General features: G+C 40.3%; 2 protein-coding genes across 2 annotated transcripts; one reads left to right on the top strand and one right to left on the bottom strand.

Annotated features, from left to right (window-relative positions):
- The first annotated feature begins 757 nt into the window (after nt 1-757).
- Nucleotides 758-12,086, top strand: nbn (nibrin). The gene is made up of 17 exons (XM_029505250.1): nt 758-894; nt 1,780-1,901; nt 3,364-3,491; nt 3,660-3,819; nt 3,895-3,998; nt 4,098-4,215; nt 4,935-5,125; nt 5,232-5,335; nt 5,435-5,567; nt 5,681-5,841; nt 6,380-6,539; nt 6,812-7,478; nt 7,629-7,718; nt 8,298-8,438; nt 8,744-8,857; nt 8,944-8,993; nt 10,047-12,086. The coding sequence occupies exons 1-17, from the start codon at nt 864-866 to the stop codon at nt 10,078-10,080; spliced, it is 2,508 nt and encodes an 835-aa protein (XP_029361110.1). The 5' UTR covers nt 758-863; the 3' UTR covers nt 10,081-12,086.
- A 664-nt stretch (nt 12,087-12,750) lies between these two features.
- Nucleotides 12,751-17,668, bottom strand: osgin2 (oxidative stress induced growth inhibitor family member 2). Its single transcript, XM_029505251.1, has 7 exons — nt 17,623-17,668; nt 15,183-15,275; nt 14,882-15,018; nt 14,604-14,795; nt 14,405-14,496; nt 13,677-14,318; nt 12,751-13,562 (listed from the first exon to the last, which is right to left on the bottom strand). Exons 2-7 carry the CDS (start codon nt 15,247-15,249, stop codon nt 13,136-13,138), a joined length of 1,557 nt encoding a protein of 518 aa, XP_029361111.1. The 5' UTR covers nt 15,250-15,275; nt 17,623-17,668; the 3' UTR covers nt 12,751-13,135.
- Nucleotides 17,669-18,125: the final 457 nt, after the last annotated feature.

The following is an 18,125-nucleotide window of genomic DNA, read 5'->3' as shown; positions in this document are numbered from 1 at the left end:
AACTATATGTCTAATTTCTGGTTTTGTCATTAGTTGTCAATGTATATATAATAATATAATTATACATACTGGTTCTAGTAATTTTCTAGTCTGCTGTATGAGTTAAAGACAGAGTAATGTCTTGCAAAAAATAAAAAATATAAATAAATAATAATAAATACACTTTTCAAAAATTTGACAAGAGCAACACGACTCTAAATAATAATCAGGTGACAATTTTTCCTTAGACATAAAATGAGTAATTGTTAATTTATCTCTGTCATATAATCTGTAGTGCCCTGGAATTTCTATTTTTATGGTTAAGTTAAGTTCATGGAAGTACTTTCTACATAAAGAGAAAACATATAACAGGTAAATGCTAGCATTGCGACAATGAGGAAACAGTTGAATGTATTTTTATGCTTTCCACAGAAAAAATTCTGCGTTTAATATAAACATTTTGTAGAGGACCTCGGGAGGTACATACAACATCACGTTTATATAACAATGTACATACAACATGGCTCACATCTTTTTAATATTGTTTGTATCAAAACCAAACCTCTGTAGTAATAGTTCCCCAGATGGGCACACACCATTTAACAATTTAAAATGCATTTCTTTTATAAATTGTATCTTTAGAAACGATTTGTTTAATGGAGTTACGAAATGACACTTATATAGACATTATAATGTGAGTACAGTGTTACCTCATTAGACTAATCTGACTTTTATTTTGAAATGTCCGCAGTGTCGCGGAGTTTGAACGTCATAAGGTGGCGCGCTAAAGTGTCCACCGTGTTGTTGGTTGTGCTTCAGAAATGTTGCTTTACTCCTGACTTACTGTTGATTTAAGTGATTGAAAGAGCCGCAAATAGCAAAAAATGTGGATACTGACTCCGTCGCAGCCTGGAGGTAACTCTGATTCTCTGGCTGACATTTTAACAGCTTAGCAAACACAGCTAGCAACGTCTGCATTAAGTGAGTTGTGTTATTGTGCGAAGGCGTTTGTGATTAACACAACTAAATCTGGTGAATGAACTGTTTGATGAATGTAAACATTAGGGCACCGAAATGCCAGACAAGAGTTAGTCGGATTGGTGGCGATGCTGCCAGAAGCAGTCAAACGATAGAAGTTTTCTTATTTCATGCCGAAGCTACATACATAATATGCTCTTTAAAATCTGGATGAAAAGCTGCTGTTTATTTATAGAGATCAGATTTAAATAATTACATTTCCGATTAAATCAGACACCCGCCACCCGAACTGGGAAGCGGATGAAGACGGATTGATGGATGGAAGTTACAGGAAAGTTCATTAAAGGTGCAGTGAGTTGAGGAAATTGAAATCAAATCCATATCGATATGGCCACGCTTTACCATTATAACAGCATTTTTGTCTCTGTATGATTACAGTTCTATCGTGTTCACATCCCATAATACTTGAACACATTAAAGTAGATAATAGACCGGGACATATTTACAATATGTTGGAAAGGGCCCAGAGGATTTGACATTTTTATTTCGTCTTGTATGATAAATGCAAACCTGATTGATATTTTCAGTGATGAAAAGCTGTAGTGCACCTACACAAAATGCATTTTTGCTTAGTAAGTACCTCTTCCAGGTTCACCGTTATCTTCACGACGCTGTAGTAGTTCACATCACTGTATTTTCACTCCACTTCAGCGACCACAGCAGTCACTCCTCGCTTCATTAGATATAATATGAAACCATCAGAAGTTATGGGGGAATACGTTTGATTCTGCATTCATCGGCGTATTATCCTGTCGCCCGCAGGTGAGACGCACTACCTCCTCGCCAGTAGAGAGTATGTGGTGGGACGCAAGAACTGCGACATCCTTCTCACCAATGACCAGTCCATCAGCAGGGCTCACGCTCATCTGATTGCTACTGACCAGGTGACAGAACAAAGACAAAGTAAAGGCTGATGTGGCCAGGAAGTTATTATGCAGTCTGTAAGCTGTGCTTAAACAATTAAAATATTGTCTTCCATCCACAACTCAGTGGAACCCATGCAAAGTGAGGTCTGACACCAATTACAGATATTAAGAAAATACTGACGCGGCAGAATGATCAGTATCTTAGTTTAATTTGTGTTAAGTGTATGAATAACAAGAATTCATTTGGCTTAGGGCTAGGATAATATTTGGGAAATCTCTCCGTAGCTGATGGCAGACGATGGTGCTGTTGCACCATTCTTAGACAAGTTTAAGTGGAAATGACTGTACTCGATAGATGTGGTCACCGGGGGTTGCGTTAACCGAGAGTTCTCCTTCATTCACGGATTTTATGCACTTACTTCAGAGCAATGTCAAATCAGCCACGAGAAGCTGTCTTTCCGAGGCAAAGGTACAACATTTAATGACAGCCGCCTCTGCAGCAAGCTCACTGTGCGCATTTGATTACGCACTAAGGGGCACCCCGTTTCACTCCGTGCGCAACAGGAGGAAGGTGTGAATGACGCTGAGTTCAGGCCGCAGCAGGTGAGCCGAGTTAAATTCAGCTGATTTCTTGGGAAGTTTGTTCATATTTTAGTTACAAGTATTTAATTTTGTGAAACTGCGTTGTTCGTTTACGCATATGGCCACAGGTTGTGTTTTTAGTGGCCACCGATGTCACTGCGGGGAAATCTCTCTCATGCCTTCATCTACATCATTTAATTTGTTCTAGTTGAATTTGCATTAAAAGGGAATGAATGAAAATTAAATTCTATTGAATATATCTTTGTTATAATTAAAAAACGAAAATTAAAATGACAGATAAAAATAGATTATGACGGATGTTTTTTGGCGGACAATGAAAAAGTCTCGCGCAACCCCTGGTGGTGCAGTGCAACAGTGCACTGCACCACCAGTGCAATATTGTTAATAGGGTGTTATTTAAAAAACATGAAGCCTTTGCCGAATAATATACCCAATCATTAAAACTAATGCTCACAAATATATATTTTTACAATTGTTTGCTGTTTCAGTGACTTAAATTTGTTATTGTTTTGTTTTGGTTCCAGATTACATTATTTATTTAAATTTTATTTTAATCTATTGCCAGTCATGTTTTTCCAAAATCCTACTTTTAATTTTGGCAAATAAATTAATAAACCTACAGTACCATAGGAGCTAAGCATGATTCTATATCTGGTATGGTAAATGAGTTTACATTATTTATTTATTTTTTCTCCACTGCAGTTATGGGTATTTAGAGTTTTATTGATTTTCTGTGCTTGAGATACATTTCCATCTCAGGCTTACTTTTAATTCAAGTGTTTCTCGTTAGCACATGAATAATTTAACTAAACAAGATGGAGTGGTTTCTTTGATAAAATTAATGATTTCATGGGTTTGTTATGTTTTTTACTTTTAGACCCTGACCTTGAAAGACAACTCCAAGTATGGCACTTTTGTCAACAGCCAGCGTGTGCCAAAAAACACAGTGGTGAACTTGAAGTCAGGGGACAATGTAACATTTGGAGCATTTTACAGCAAATTCAGGTATGAATCGGAAACAAAATCTGGACTGAGGTGATTCCCATCACAGAACCATGATTATGTTTTACTGACTGGTGCCATCACTTGATTGCAGTCAATCAAAATGCTCAATGCAACATATATTTAAGACAAGTGCAATTCTAAAAACATGACAAAATTTATCTCTGCCAGTGTGGACCATCAGAAACCAGTGGTGTGTTCGTCATGTTTGGATAACGATGGCAAGGCATCACTCTCTCAGGTCCTGTCAGCTTTGGGTGGAAAGCTGGTCAATACATGGTCTCAGGACTGCACCCACCTGGTTATGACTTCTGTTAAAGTCACCATCAAGGTTAGATCTTGACTTTATGTCCTCAGTGTCCATCCCTTAACATGTACTGACATGCTTGTGTTTTGCCCTAATCAGACAATTTCTGCTCTCCTGTGCTGTCGTCCCATCGTGAAGCCAGAGTTCTTTTCAGAGCTCAACAACGCCATTCAGCAAAAATTGCCACCTCCTAAACCAGAAAGGTACAAAACAGTCGATCCCAACTTTTACCATCAGCCACACCGAAGAAAAGTGTCTCATGCAAAAAAATTTATTTATTTATTTATTTATTTATTTTTTAGTTTCATTCCTGAAATAGATGAGCCCAGCTTGAGTAAAGAGCACGTTAACCTTGGGGTGACTCCAGTTCGCATGCAACTTTTCATCCAAAAGACCTTCATATTCCTCAACGCTAAACAGGTTTGTCCACTTCCTACCTTTTGATAACATGATATTGTTTTGAAGCGCTGAAAACCACTAAATAACTTGACATGAGTTGCAGGGAGGGCTGGGTTAAAGCTCAGTTAAAACTTTTCTGGACTTAAACATTTCAATCAAGGCTTAAAAAAAAAAACTAACACTTCCATGGCTTAGTACCTGGTGGTATAATCGACTGACACCTCTTGCTTTTGAATCATTCAAAATGGAAAGTCTTTTGTGCTTAATGTTCATTAGATGAGTATTTGTTGCCAGGCAGAGGGATCTTTTTGTTTTTCAGTTAGTTTCTTAGTAATTTCAGCAAGTTATTGGTGTGTTTATCCTGTTTGTTACTGTAGACTGGCACAGCTTTGACTTAATCATGGCTGAAAACCTGACCCTGACGATGTGCAGATGATGAAATCTCATCAGGAACTTCAGATTTTATCTTTGGTCGTATGCTGGCTCTATCAAAACAACAGTATACTGTCTTATAGACTTACACGTCTTATTTAAGATCACTTTGCATTCATCCAACATACTTCAGTGCAATAACACAATAGAGTGCTTTTATGAGAACTAAAATATTTATGGATCACCGAAAGGTTTGAGCCTTCAGGTAGACCAAAAGTGGAATAAAGAATAAAGTTCAGCTTCAATTCTAAAAAACTAAAAGTGGGACCCTAAGATTTACATTTTGGCTCTTTCTATGTGATTTGCAGCTAAAACGACTGAGTGCAGCAGTGAGTTTTGGACAAGGCAGAAGCCAGCTATTGGAGGAAGGCTCTCTGCCTCGAGACCTGCTTGAGTCTCCACAGAGCTGCGTGATCGATGTCACTACAGGCAGCTCCCAAACTCTGCTCCCTTCCTCTACCAAGGAGTGGGCAAACTCTGTGAAGGACATTGTTCAAAGGTTTGCACAGACTCTGCAGGAAATTACCAGGAGTGTGTTTTGGTCATCTATTTATCCAAGTCAGTGAGTGCATTTTAAGTAATTTAAGACTCTCTCTCTAACACAGAAAAGGATTTCGTGTCATCACAGAGTCTGAAATTGGTTTGGCTGCCATCCATGCTTCCTGTGATACTTATTGCAATCCCCGCAGTCAAACGCCAGACTCAGGAGGTCAATCTGACAGAAAAGCATGATGAAATTCTTTATTTTTATTTTGCTCTGGTGTTAGTATTTTTCTACAATCTGTTTCTGCGTTTGTTTGTGTTTTAGGGTCAGCGCCAAAAGTCAACCCCAGAATCCCAAGTGCTTCCCTGTCACAAAATGTGGCAGTGGATGAGACTGTTTTACCTGCACCATCTCAAAATATAACAGCATATGCAGTGAACACAGAGCTATCAGAAAGGTACCAACCGACTAGCGCGTGTACACGTCACTTTCATAATGTTGTTGACACTTTGCAGCCTTGTTTCCTGTCCACAGAGCCTGTAGATTTGTATCATTTTATGCATTTGCCAGGCCAGAATTTTGTGAGATGGCAAGTCTGACAGCAGTTGGAGAAACTCCAGAGAAGAAGAATGCTCCTGTTCAGTGCATCGCGGCTGATACAATGAGCCCATCACCGAACAGTCTTAACAGCACAGACTCACAGTGGAAGAAGCCCATGTCCAAACGTACAGGTAGCAGGAAGAGTGAATTAAAGATGTATTGATTTGAATCCTTCCATACTGATTCTGAAACTAAAGTCTTAAAATGTCAGTCCAGAGCCAGTGTTCAGTTCAGTTCAGTCTTTTTCATTATAAAATCTTTGTAAATCTTAACAGATTATTTTGTGCGACATTACATGAAGTCTCAGCATTGACAATTCATTTCTTCCTACTTGTTATTCTTAATAATCGACATGATAAATAACGCACATTTCAATCATACGAATATCAGCAACTTGAATTATACACAAGTTTATTAATGGGTCTGGTGAATTAATTTTGTTACCATGGACAGAGCCTGAATGAGTCTTTCCCATCTGTTACGTCCTCATTGCTAAACTGTGATAACCAGCTCCTGCAGACATTGTAGACATACAGTATGAGAATGGGATCAATCTTGCCATCTACCTTTTCTAACATCTAACTGTTCTTTGAATTCACTTGTGATGAGACCTTTGTGATCCTTATGCTGTGAGAAGTTTCTTAAAATTCTATGTTTTTGCACTTTCAGGGGAAAGTAATGGTGGCATTAGACCTCAGCCATCCACAAATAGTTGCAAGAACACGTTCTTTCAGAGACAGTCCCCTCAGAAACCAAGGATCTCTGCACAAACCTCCCCACACAAACAATCAACACTGACCAGTTTTTTTCAACCAGCCAACAAGAAGAGGTAAAGACGTGCTAACTTTTTTTAGTTCATGTTAAACTCATTGATAATAAAAAAATGCCTTTATTCCCTGCAAACCCTGGATTGTATTTGGAACATCTGAGGAAAATAGTGAAGAATATAATTTTTAATGTTCTACTGTCCTATTGATACGCAATAAAATGACGATCTGAAATCATATAAATGCATACTGTATCAATAACATGTTTTAGGATAAACTGTGCTGGTCTGGCTTAAAGTCACTTCTTGCCGATTTCTTTGTTTGTTTCTTCAAGGCCTTTGGATGATGAACCCTCCACTTTTATGTCAGAGCCAAAGCGGCCTGTACTGGACTCATCCATCAGCAAGATACAAGCACCAACCACATCAGTCACATCCAAAGAAACATACTCACATTCTGACAGAATCTCTGCAGCCGAGACTCCAGGGGGTTCAGGAATAGATCTGTTCACAGGACAACCAGAGGCTCCAGCACACAGGATCTCCAACACTGTCCAGGAGAAGCCACTGGGTAAGAAGAGGAAGGAAATGGAAGAAGAGATACAACTGGAGGAGCTAGAGTCTATTATGTCTGAAGATATGGATTTATTTGAAGAGCAACCCTCAGGCAACCAAGGTCAGCAAGCAACCTTAACAAAGCAAAGTTCAACTGAACAGAAAAAAAAAATCAATACAGCGGAGGCTTCATCTTCAAACAAGAGGCAACGCCTCAGTGTAGAGAACAGTGAAACCAACCCTAGGCCACTGGATGGCCTGGGAAGAGAGTCACGTTCCCATAAGAACCAAAGCCAAACATCTGAATACAATATTTCCATCAAGACAGAGCAGGTTCATCCTTCAGAATACAGTAGAACTAAGCATGAGTCCAGCACGCCTAATGGTACACCATCTGCTAATGAACACATACCGCCTTTTGAAGATGACGAGGCTTCTTTCATTGAGGTAAGGATGGATAATTTATTCTGCTCGCCCATTATCTATTTTTAATTCAGCAATCTAGAGAAGGGAAATGGAAATTGAAGTTTAAACACTTCAGTTTGCAATTTTGCTTACAATTATGTTTGACTTTAATGCTCCTTTTTCACACTGTAGGACTTAGATCTGCTACAAGCAGATATTTGCAAGCCTAAAGAAGAGGTCAAGACCCCTCTGAAGCCAGTTTTTGTCAAACAGGAGGTTCAAGTAAGTCCTGTGAAAAAGCTGTATTTTTTTTATTTTCACCCATTTAAATAAACTTAATTCTGCCTACCTATACATAGACACTGTTATTTGTTTTCAGCATCGACCATCTCCTTTTGTATGAACTTTAAAGCTCTGGACATGCATAACTGGAACACATTCAAGGAAACAAAAACACTTACTCCTTAAGTGACAGCTCAAAAATTTCATGCACCTCCAGTTTCTCATCAGTCCAAACTTTTACTGGCGTTCAAGAATTAGAATATTACTAGCCAATGTATTCGTTTTGCGGTTTCTTTGATACTTCCTGTCTTTCAAGGGCTTGAGAGACCAGAGAGACTGGATGAATGTAGCTATGGAATGCAGTTTAAGTTTTGTAAACAAACCATTTTGGCCAGACGTTGCAGTTTAGCCTAAGCAGACATAATGTAGATACAGCCTAAGGCCAGGCCACTGAGTGACTGTGCTTTGCTTGAGGTAAGTATAAGGTATAAATACTGCTTAAATGTATGTTATTTTATGCAACCAACAATAATAGCTGTCCATTTGACTGAAGTTGAATTCCTGATTAATGCTTTGCAGGAGTCAAAGATTGACGAGGACCTTCCTAAAAAGCTGCTGGTAGTGGAATTTCGATCTCTCACTGTGACTGCACATCCCAAAACCAAACCCAAGCAGACAACAGGCAACAGCTACACAACGAACTACAAATGTTTTCGTAAGGTCAGATGACAATGCAACTTAGCAAGTCTCTTATTGGTGCTTATTGTAAATAAATTATGAGACTCACAACAGACTGTGTAAGGCTTGTAGCTGCTTTAATGCCAACAGATACAAGCATGATTTGAATCCATTATTCGTTTGGCAGATGTCTAAATTCTTTGTGAATTTATAAAATATTCATATATGATCTGTTAAAAGCTATGTCATCACGAGCACAAAAGAGTGACAAAATCTGCTCTACATAAAAAAAAAAAAGCTCTTTTTGCTTATTTTGTTTTTGCATTTCCTTGTGTGCCTTTTTGCAGAGCCGCATGATGAGTGCAAAGGCCTTACCACACATGATTGGTGGGTCTGATCTGCTTGTTCACAACAGGGGCAAGAACACTGATCTGGATGAATGGCTGAAAGATGTTGCTGAGGTAATTTCTGTCCATCTATGTGTGTCTTAGCTGTCTATGATCTTTATAAACTCTCGATTCATGATTTGAGCCTTTTTCCATTTCAGGAAGAGCGCCAGAGCAGACGGGATGAGACTGTAGGAGATGACCTCTTCAGGTAAGAAAGAGATTCCGATTTCTTCTGAGAAGATGTGAGGTAGTTTTGCTGTCTTCCTCACAGTGGCCATAACTTACATGAAAACTAATGAAATTAAATGAAATGAATGAAAACTTACATTCAGAGCCCTCTCATCAGTGGAGGTTGTCATTGGTCCAAAGTTCAAAACTGCATTTGGATATTTGAAGTACCCTAATCTCTCCTGACCCGACTTCAAAGCCATGACCAAAAAGAGGGAAAACCCAGATTGAGTCAAACAATGGATGCCACAGTACAAATGCACTAATAATTAGGTGCTGAGGAAAGATGTGAAGTAAAGAAATAACTGAAACTGAAAATCTTTTTCACAAATAATACAAAATTGAGTAGCCAGAGGAGGAAAATCTAGCATTTATATCTACAATTTAATTAACACCTTTAATTTGCACCATCTTTTATCCTAGATTTTCTCAGTCGCTCCCAGTGTGTGCAACATACTCAAAATAGGAGTTCAACCATCTGTAAAGCCTCAGTCATTACAATCAGGTGCAGACATCATAATTAACCGACAGTTATGGACATGAAGCCTCTGTGGTCTCAGTTTAACCAATCAGGGACGTCATAATTCTTCCATCACATCGGTTACCAGGGGAACAGGTGATGTAAGCTACCACTGCTGCTGTTTTCTTTGACGAAGCAGAAAAGAGACGGTCTAAGGTGGACTTTGTGTGTGTATGTGCATGTATAAGTGTCTCCATCACAGCTGAGCTGTTTGATCACTGAGTCATGCTCAGTCAGTCATGCGTAGCTGGGGAACAGACTCTGCCACTAAGAAAACAATCCGGTATTTTTTTGGTAGGTCTAAACAAAGTTTCCAGACGCAGTTTATAGGAAGCCTGTTTGCTTTAAGCTCTACAAACACTGTCCGTGATTTATAACACTTAATTTGGGCTGCTTTTATTGTTTGTTCAAAATGCCTCTAAGGACATTGAGGAATGAGGAATGTTAAAAGCCCATCCTGTCATGGACAGACCTGAGATAAACTCTTTTGTGTGTCTGTGTGTGTATATTCAGGTACAATCCCACCAAACTAACCAAGAGAAGATGAAATGCCTTCATCTAGAGGCCCTCCTGCTGGTATTCAGTCAGAGTTTCTGGAAGTATGTCAAATTCCATCAACACAATATCCACACTCCGGACTTAACTTCATATAAGAAGCTTGTTTTCTGTATCTGTACTTTAACGATAATGCTGCTAGATACAACATGACATTAATGCTTCAAATCTGCTAAAACAATCATAAATGTCTGTCATTTTTTTAGTTTTCTATTTTTCATGTTCTGCAAATGTCTTCATGCTTTCAACTAATTCTGCTACTGACAGCAAGAAATGTAACAGAAGAGTCTCATGTTCCGAGATCTTTTTATTTGTCAAGAATAAAAAATACAGCATACAAAACATTACAAATTATTCAGTTGTACAAGAGAGCATAAAAGCTCTACATGCTGAAAGCAGCTTCTCTGTCGTTTTGATGTTAAGACCAAACGAATTCCCTGGATTTAGCCAAACCGGAAACTTGAGTTGGATTCAAGTTTTAAAGTTCCTAAATAGTCTTGAATGAGTCAACCCTATAGGCACTTTTACTGATCCAAAACTGTTCAGATAAGTTGTCATGCCAAACATGTGTTGGCCTTTCTATGTAGATAGTTGAAATCCACATCCCCCTTCATATTCACAAGTGCCATGCACAAGTTGAGAGTTGAACTCATCAGTAAGGATAAATTGTATAGTAATAAAAGTCTGATCCTTTCATTAGCAGCAGGGGGGCCATAAGACAATAGAAGACTGGCCTTGATACACAGATGGTATCTCTTAATTTCAACCAGATTATTTCTGATTTCAATGAACTACATACTTGAAAGTTAGTCATCAAATCAATACAAGTCCAAATAAACTTTGATAGAACATGGATGGGAACCAAATAAACCTGTCTTGTGTTCTTTAAAGTAACGAGATGTTCCCTCACAGTAGACAGAAGTGGACAAGGGCATGTAACCCACCAGGTTTTAACAAGGTCATATTTCGAGCTTTCATGGAAATAAATTTAATTATTAACTCTATTTTTGAGTGACCCTCTGCAGTGCTATTTTTACTGTACTGGCTTTTATTATCTGCCCTTGTAGCCCCTTTATATCCAGTACGCAACCGTTGCATTCATGCCCACATGCATATATTCAGTATTTATATCAAAACAATATCCAAAATCTAGTTGAAAAGCGTTGAGGAATAATGCAGCTCAAAGTCAATATTTAACGCAAGCAACAAAATTTCCATTAGTTAACTGTTCTATGATTATCAAAGCTTTAACAGTAATGTGTTTAACTACATAGTGGAAAAAGCAATGTGACTACGTACATTATTTAGCCAAGTTTCATCACCAACACTGACTCTGTCTACTGTACTGCATGAAGGGGGCAAAAGAAGAAATTCCCTACAGAACAATTAAAGTGTCACATCACAATAACCAAACACTGAGCTGTGCATGAAACCAAATTTTGCTTAGAGACGGTGTTTAAATGACTCAAAGGAAGTAGAAAGCAGAAGCAGAAATTTAAAATATATTGCTACTGTTACTGCTATTGTTACTGCTCCTGACCTTTGAGGGGGATGACTTGTGAACCTGCTCAGTAATTGCTTTAGAGTGGAATTTGGTTGTTGTTGTATGAAGAAAAAACAATTACATGACTGATCACAGAAAATCAGCAATAAACACTGCTGTATCTATCAAGTCATGAGCACAGGCCATGTAAATAGATTGATGCTCTGACTTCACAGGGACAGCCAAAACGTGTTCAAACTAGTCATATTGTAACATTAAATGCAATGTGCTACAATAATATCATTTGGTTTGCTCAAATAAAACCCCTTCACCAGGTGAATAGACAATCCCTGCCCAAAGTAGCTAGAAATGTTCATTAAAGGTTGTGATTGGCATCAAAATAAAAAGTTATGGCAACAAAATTTAAGAGTTGGATTACACTAACACTATATTCTAGTCTTATTATTATCAGAGGCTAAGGTTAAAGGACCACACTGGTGCCTCTTGTTTTATCCAAAAGGTAAAACAAGTTTAAAGCATGTGCTAATTTGTTTGGGTTTGTTTTTGGTTTTTTTTTTGTTTTTGTTTTTTTTGTGGGGGGGATATAAGAAAATAAATAGCAATTCATTGCTACAGTTTTAATAGTATAATAAATGTTATAGTTTAAAAGTTTACACTGTTCTAATATAAATACAAATGCAAATACAAATGTAAACTCACTGTAGTGGATATCCATATGAAGATAAAAAGAAAAGAAATGGAAAGGATGACCGTTTGATGAACTTTATACCTATAGTAAAATTTGTGGTTAGCGCCTAAGAATACATTCAGATCAGCAAGTGAAATTATTTGCATAGAAGGCCCTTCAGTAGCAAAGTTTGAAAAAGCAAAGGCAAGAAAAAAAATCTAGGTTCAGAATGATCAGGAACTTAAAGCCATAGCAGTTCACACATTATATCTGGGGGTAAATCTGGTGTGAATCTTGTTGCAAACAATCACCATTCATGATGCTGCTGCATGAAGTTCAGATCTCTAAGTCTGTGAATTGGAACACAGACTGCTTGGCAGTGACTCCTGATACAACTAAGAATATGGTATATGTTGAATGAAGAGTAGTAGTTATATCTACATATTAGTATTCTGTCTCCTAGAAAATTATAAAAACAAGACTTTGTGATATGACACCAAGTAAAGTTATTTCGTAAAGGGATTGAAAGACACATGGTGAAGGAATAAATAACCCTGGTTAAAATAAGGTCCCATTTATTTGTGAGGTTGGAGATTAACTAGAAAAACATTGGCACACTATAGCTTAGACCTCTGGGGACTTCTTAAGAAGTCAGACAAGACTCTTCAAAGCTGTCTTTTGTTTCTTTAGAAACTAATCAGTGTACATCCATTGTCTTTTTGGTCTCAAAAAGTTGTATAAAAGCTTGAGCTTTGATGAGAAAACACTGCATTAATGATTAAAACATTAAAACCACCACCCCCATTTTACATCAGTTTGAAAATCTCTCAAGATCTGTTGCCTACAAACAATGTTTGCTGCTCTTCCATCATTTTTTCAAATGAAGTTACTCCCTCCGTTGCCAATGAGCTTCCCTTTCTTCTTGAGTCTCTTTAGCAGACAGGTGGCGATGCCTAAAGCACCTCCCTTCAAAAAGCGAACAAAGTTGTCTCCAACCAGTGGACCCATGGCGAACAAACCTGGCTCCTTGGTACACTCAAATGTGTAGGGGTGGATATCAATGGGGTTCTGCTTGCAGGAGATGGGTTTTGATGGATCTTGACCCAGGTACTGGCCCTGCCCCTTCAAGAAAAATAAGTTTGGGTTGGTCCCAATGAGCACCAGGACCATGGAGATCTTGAATGCCTTGAGGGAGTTTTTCCCCTGCAGCAAACACTTCATGTCAGACTGGAAGGACACCACACAGTGTTCAGGGAAACTGGTGTAGTCAGGAAACAGGCTGACATTGGCATTACCCACCATGCTAACTGAGGCTAGTTGGGGTTTTGGGCACATCTTGGCACATACAGAAGAGGCAATGCTCACAGCCTGGGGTCTGTCAGGAGCGGAGGAGGGAGCCGCATTTTTATAAGTGTACGAGCACATCATGTTGTAAACTTTGTGGTACTCTGGGTACAGCGTCTTGGGCAGCTGTTTGAAGATGAGATCTGGGTCATCTATTCTCTTCCGAAAGACATGCAGCACTCTAATGTTGCTGTTGCAAGCGCAAAGGACTGCATCTGCAGCACTTAAACCGGCACCTACAATTAAAACTGGATCAGAGTTCATGTCCAGCTTTCTCCGGCTTAGAGCTAAGCCCAGGTCTGAGATACTGTGGAATACAAATGGTAGGTCCTCGCCCTCTACATTTAGTCGAATTGGGCAATCGGATGCCCCAGTGGCCAGAACTACATTTTCAGCAAACAGAGAAAAGGGGACGTGAGTGTCATTCTGCACCTGCTGGTATCCCCTTACTTCCCAAAGAGTTCCCCCGCCTCCAGTGTTAACAGACTTAATACCATTTCTCTCAAAACCCTCATTCCCACTGTCTCCCACCCCCACATCTCCTTGATCAGTATGCCCATTTTCCAGGCTTTCGCCCTCATGCCCCCGACAGAGTTTCTGGACGGAGGTCACATAGGTGTTGTCTACAAAATTTTTTTGGAGGCCCTTTAGCTTCACATAATTACGATAATAGGACGAGATCTCTTCTGGGGTGGCTCTGTCACTGGTTACATCCCTAGAGAAAGGAGAGAGATGATGGGGAATGTGGTAGCACAGAATTAAAGCTATGTCTTTGCTATTAACTTTGTCCCATGTCTTTACCTGCGTTTCCCACTGGCCAAGTCTCTGTAATTGACGCCAGGAAGCTCCATCCAGATGCCAAGACTAATAGTCAACATTGAGCCTTCCATTGCCTGAACACGGAAAACCAGCGTAGAAGAAAATGTAGTGCCAAAGGACTTAAGTATTGACAGAAAATAGTGAGTTACATGGGCATGAAAGACCAAGCATTATAGCTTACATGCCAAGCACCTCCAGGTGTCGCTCTTCCCAGCACCAGATGCGGGATGTGTTGCTGCTTGTCCCTCCTCCACTGAAGGACGGGGGGCAATTCATAGCCAAAATCAGCATTGGGGTGCAGCAGTGTGTCAAAAAGCACAGCCACTGGATTCCTTGACCTCCCCTCAAGGCCTTCACTCAAATATTCCAGATCCTGTTGGAAAATATCCCTTTCGTGACATACCTGAGTAAATGTGTGGTCGTGTGTGTACTCTGCAAGCACTTTGTAAATGTTTGTACCTGTTCAGTAACAGGTAGGTGCTTGGTCTCCTGCAGTTTCCTGTACAGTATCGGGTTTGGGTGGACAGTTGTTGTATCTAGGTAGGGCTTGTATCCACTCAGTAGGTAGGACAGACAAATACCTGATGGCCCGTTGCCTGAAAACAGACCCACGATTGGGAAATGGTGGATCAACATCACAATGGGGAACACAGCATCACGTGATACAAGATGGGCTAAGAAAGAATTTGAAATGTGGGCCAATAGCCATGTTGTAGTGTGAAAGCATTAAAGGTCAGAAGGTTGTCAACAAAGAGTTTACCTATGATGACCACAGGAACAGTAGATGGATGGCCTTGCGGCAGAGTGGTCTCTTCCAGAAGAGGCATGGCTGCAGCCTGGGCCAGAGCCGGCACTGAGGAGGAACAACACCAGACAGACAGATATGAAAAACGTGTCAGACACTTCTGTAGCAATCAGCTGGATATTCAGCAGTAAGCAGCTTTCTATTTCTCTTTTAGATTATTTCAACAGGTTCAAACTGGCTTGTTTTCTTTGTATTCGTCAGTGCTGTTGTTGTCTCATGTTAGCTTTGATCCTGTTTCCATCCACTATGGTCAGCTGATGCAGAAACACAGGCATTGAGAGGAGAAAAACCTTTATTCATCCTGTTATTGTCCTTCAGCACACAGCCATGACCCTCCCTGTCTGTCTGGGGCTTCACACACGTGGAAACACTCCCCACAACACAACATAGCCCCAGCTTTTCTCTTTGCCGTCCCGCCAACATCCATACAGCCCTTGTCTTATCACACATGGCCTGCGGCGAGACTAGCCTCTGTTAACCCTGGTGTCGCTTCCCAAACAAAAGGGAATTCTAATCAGATTTTTGTAGGCTTGGGTCTGTTGTGAAACTTTGCCCGTGAGCGTGTGTGGTGTGTTACGAGACAGTGCCATTGTGTGCCCGCCGGGCAGCAAATCCCCCTGATCACTCCTCCGAGTGGGCCCTAATCCCACTGGGCCTGTTTATGTCTTTACCACCCCTTTCAACAGCATGGGGACGAGAATGTGGGCCTGGCATGCTGACAGCCCAAACCATCACAGCAACCCCCCACCACCAGCGCACACACTCCCGCCAAAACACTAACTATTGCGCACTGTCAACTTGCGCCAGTTTCACACTGATCAAAACATTGCCCACTCTGCTTTTGTCCGTCTATGTCCAAAACCTCTGGCTCACTTCCCTTAAAATTCACCATGTCCATCAGCTGTCAGTACAACACACTCCCTCATTCTGTCTTACCTGTGTCTGTAAGCCAAATGGTGTTTGGTCATTGACTTGTTTACCCTTTTCAGTGATTCCACAGAATACCTGTCCTGTTTCAGGCTGATATTGGTATGTCCAGGCCACTGCTCAAGTTTAAGTTAATATTAGCTTTGAGGGTTTTTCGATCCTATCTTCCAATGAAGTCAATAACATTATGACACTCTTAGGATATCATTAGGGCAACATTAACACAGTTGTCCTATATTAGTATGGGGGCCTACTATAGTTCAGGGAGGCAGTTCTTTTTGACTTAGCAGCAAATTTAGTTATCTGCATCTTATCTATGAGCCTGAGTAGATTTATTATTGAGCATTAGGTGGCATTTGCACTTAACGCCACAGCTTCTAGTTTGCGAGATGATGGTGTCAAATGCAAGAGTAAATGATGCGGATTAATCTGTATGTTTTATACTGAATCTTTGAGATGAAGACATTTTCGTGGGATACTAATGTAAAAACAATGCACAGATCATCCAAACTGCTTTACCTTAGGAATATGTTTTTGCAAAACATTGAAAGATAAAGAAAAATAAATCCATGGTTGGCATATGATAGCAAACCCAAGATGTTTTTTTTTTTTGGTCTATTTGTGGGTCATTGTAGCTGGAGTCTCCTGCCTTTTCATGCACCAACATGTGGAGAGGACAGACCACACTTTTCTAGTACATGGTGCACTGAGCAGTGTGGGATAAATATGGATTTTTCACATTTCATCTGGGCCAGTTGAAATACTGTAGGGTACATATTTAATCCACCAGTTTATGTCTAAATAGACAAGAAAACACAGTCAATTTTATACACGTTTCAAGCCGAAATTTTCTATTTCTTTTTTTCTTCTTCTTCTTTCTTTATTTTTGTTTTGGGGTTGTTGTTTTTTGTTTTTTGTTTTTTTTTCGACCGGTGCCTACAATTTGCACAGCGCCATCCCTGCATCTTGGTCAGTTTCAAAATAAAGATCGCTTTGGCTGGCGTGGTGTGAATATTGCAGCAGCAGAGGCAATCGGCGAGGATGCGAATAATGTGGCAGAGAGTTGCCCCTCCATGTCCATCGTCCCCATCCTCATGGACCCACACAGCTCCAGCCTCCCACTACACTCCCCACTCCGAGGACCTGTCCCTGCAGCCTGCGTCCAATAAGACACTGGGAGCACACGCGACAGCGGCTGTGTCACCATCATTGCGTAATTTAGATCAAAAACACACTCACGGGCATCCACAACACTCCGCACCAAGAACAGGATCTCTTACCGCACTGTGGTTTGTCTCTTTATCCTCCAGTCGAATCCTTTTATCACGACCCACGCCTGCTTCTCTGTCCATATAAATAGACAGACACCGGTGGGAGGACCTATGCAACTGTCCGGGTCTGGCATGCGGCATTAAGCCAGCCTTTCTTTAGTCATCACACACACACACACACACACACACACACTTACCGCCGTTCAGTTAAATCCGAACAGACCTCTGGTATGGTCAGGTCTGATCAGCCTGGAAATGTCGTCTGAGGGTTAAATCTGCCTCTCTCTCTTTCTTGATGGCAAGGAGAGAGAGAGAGAGAGACAGACCGGGTGGTCCTGCGTTTGCTGCTGTCGTCACACACGCATCTCAGCCTGCACCGGCGGACGTGAGCACGTTGAAGGAGAAGAGGGAGCCGGAGGATCTCAGCATCTCTGCATCCTTCCTGCTGATGTCCACCCACCGACTGAAATGTGATACCGTGTTTTAAAATGGTGACCAAGGGAGTGAAATAACTTTCATCTAATGAGGAAAACATCTAAAAGCTGCTTTTAGAAAGAGTCTGTAAAGAGTGACTTTATAATAAATCCTAAATTCATCTGGTCCACCTGCCAGATGCGCTCATCAGGGGCCCAGTTCAGAAAACACGTTTAGTAAAAACTCTGAGCTGGTTAAAGCTGAAATGAGGGAAACTCTTGAGTTT

The sequence above is a fragment of the Echeneis naucrates genome, chromosome 6 (genome assembly GCF_900963305.1).
Source record: "Echeneis naucrates chromosome 6, fEcheNa1.1, whole genome shotgun sequence".
In the NCBI taxonomy this organism is placed as follows: Eukaryota; Metazoa; Chordata; class Actinopteri; order Carangiformes; family Echeneidae; genus Echeneis; species Echeneis naucrates.
This window is presented reverse-complemented; position numbering and strand designations above follow the sequence as displayed.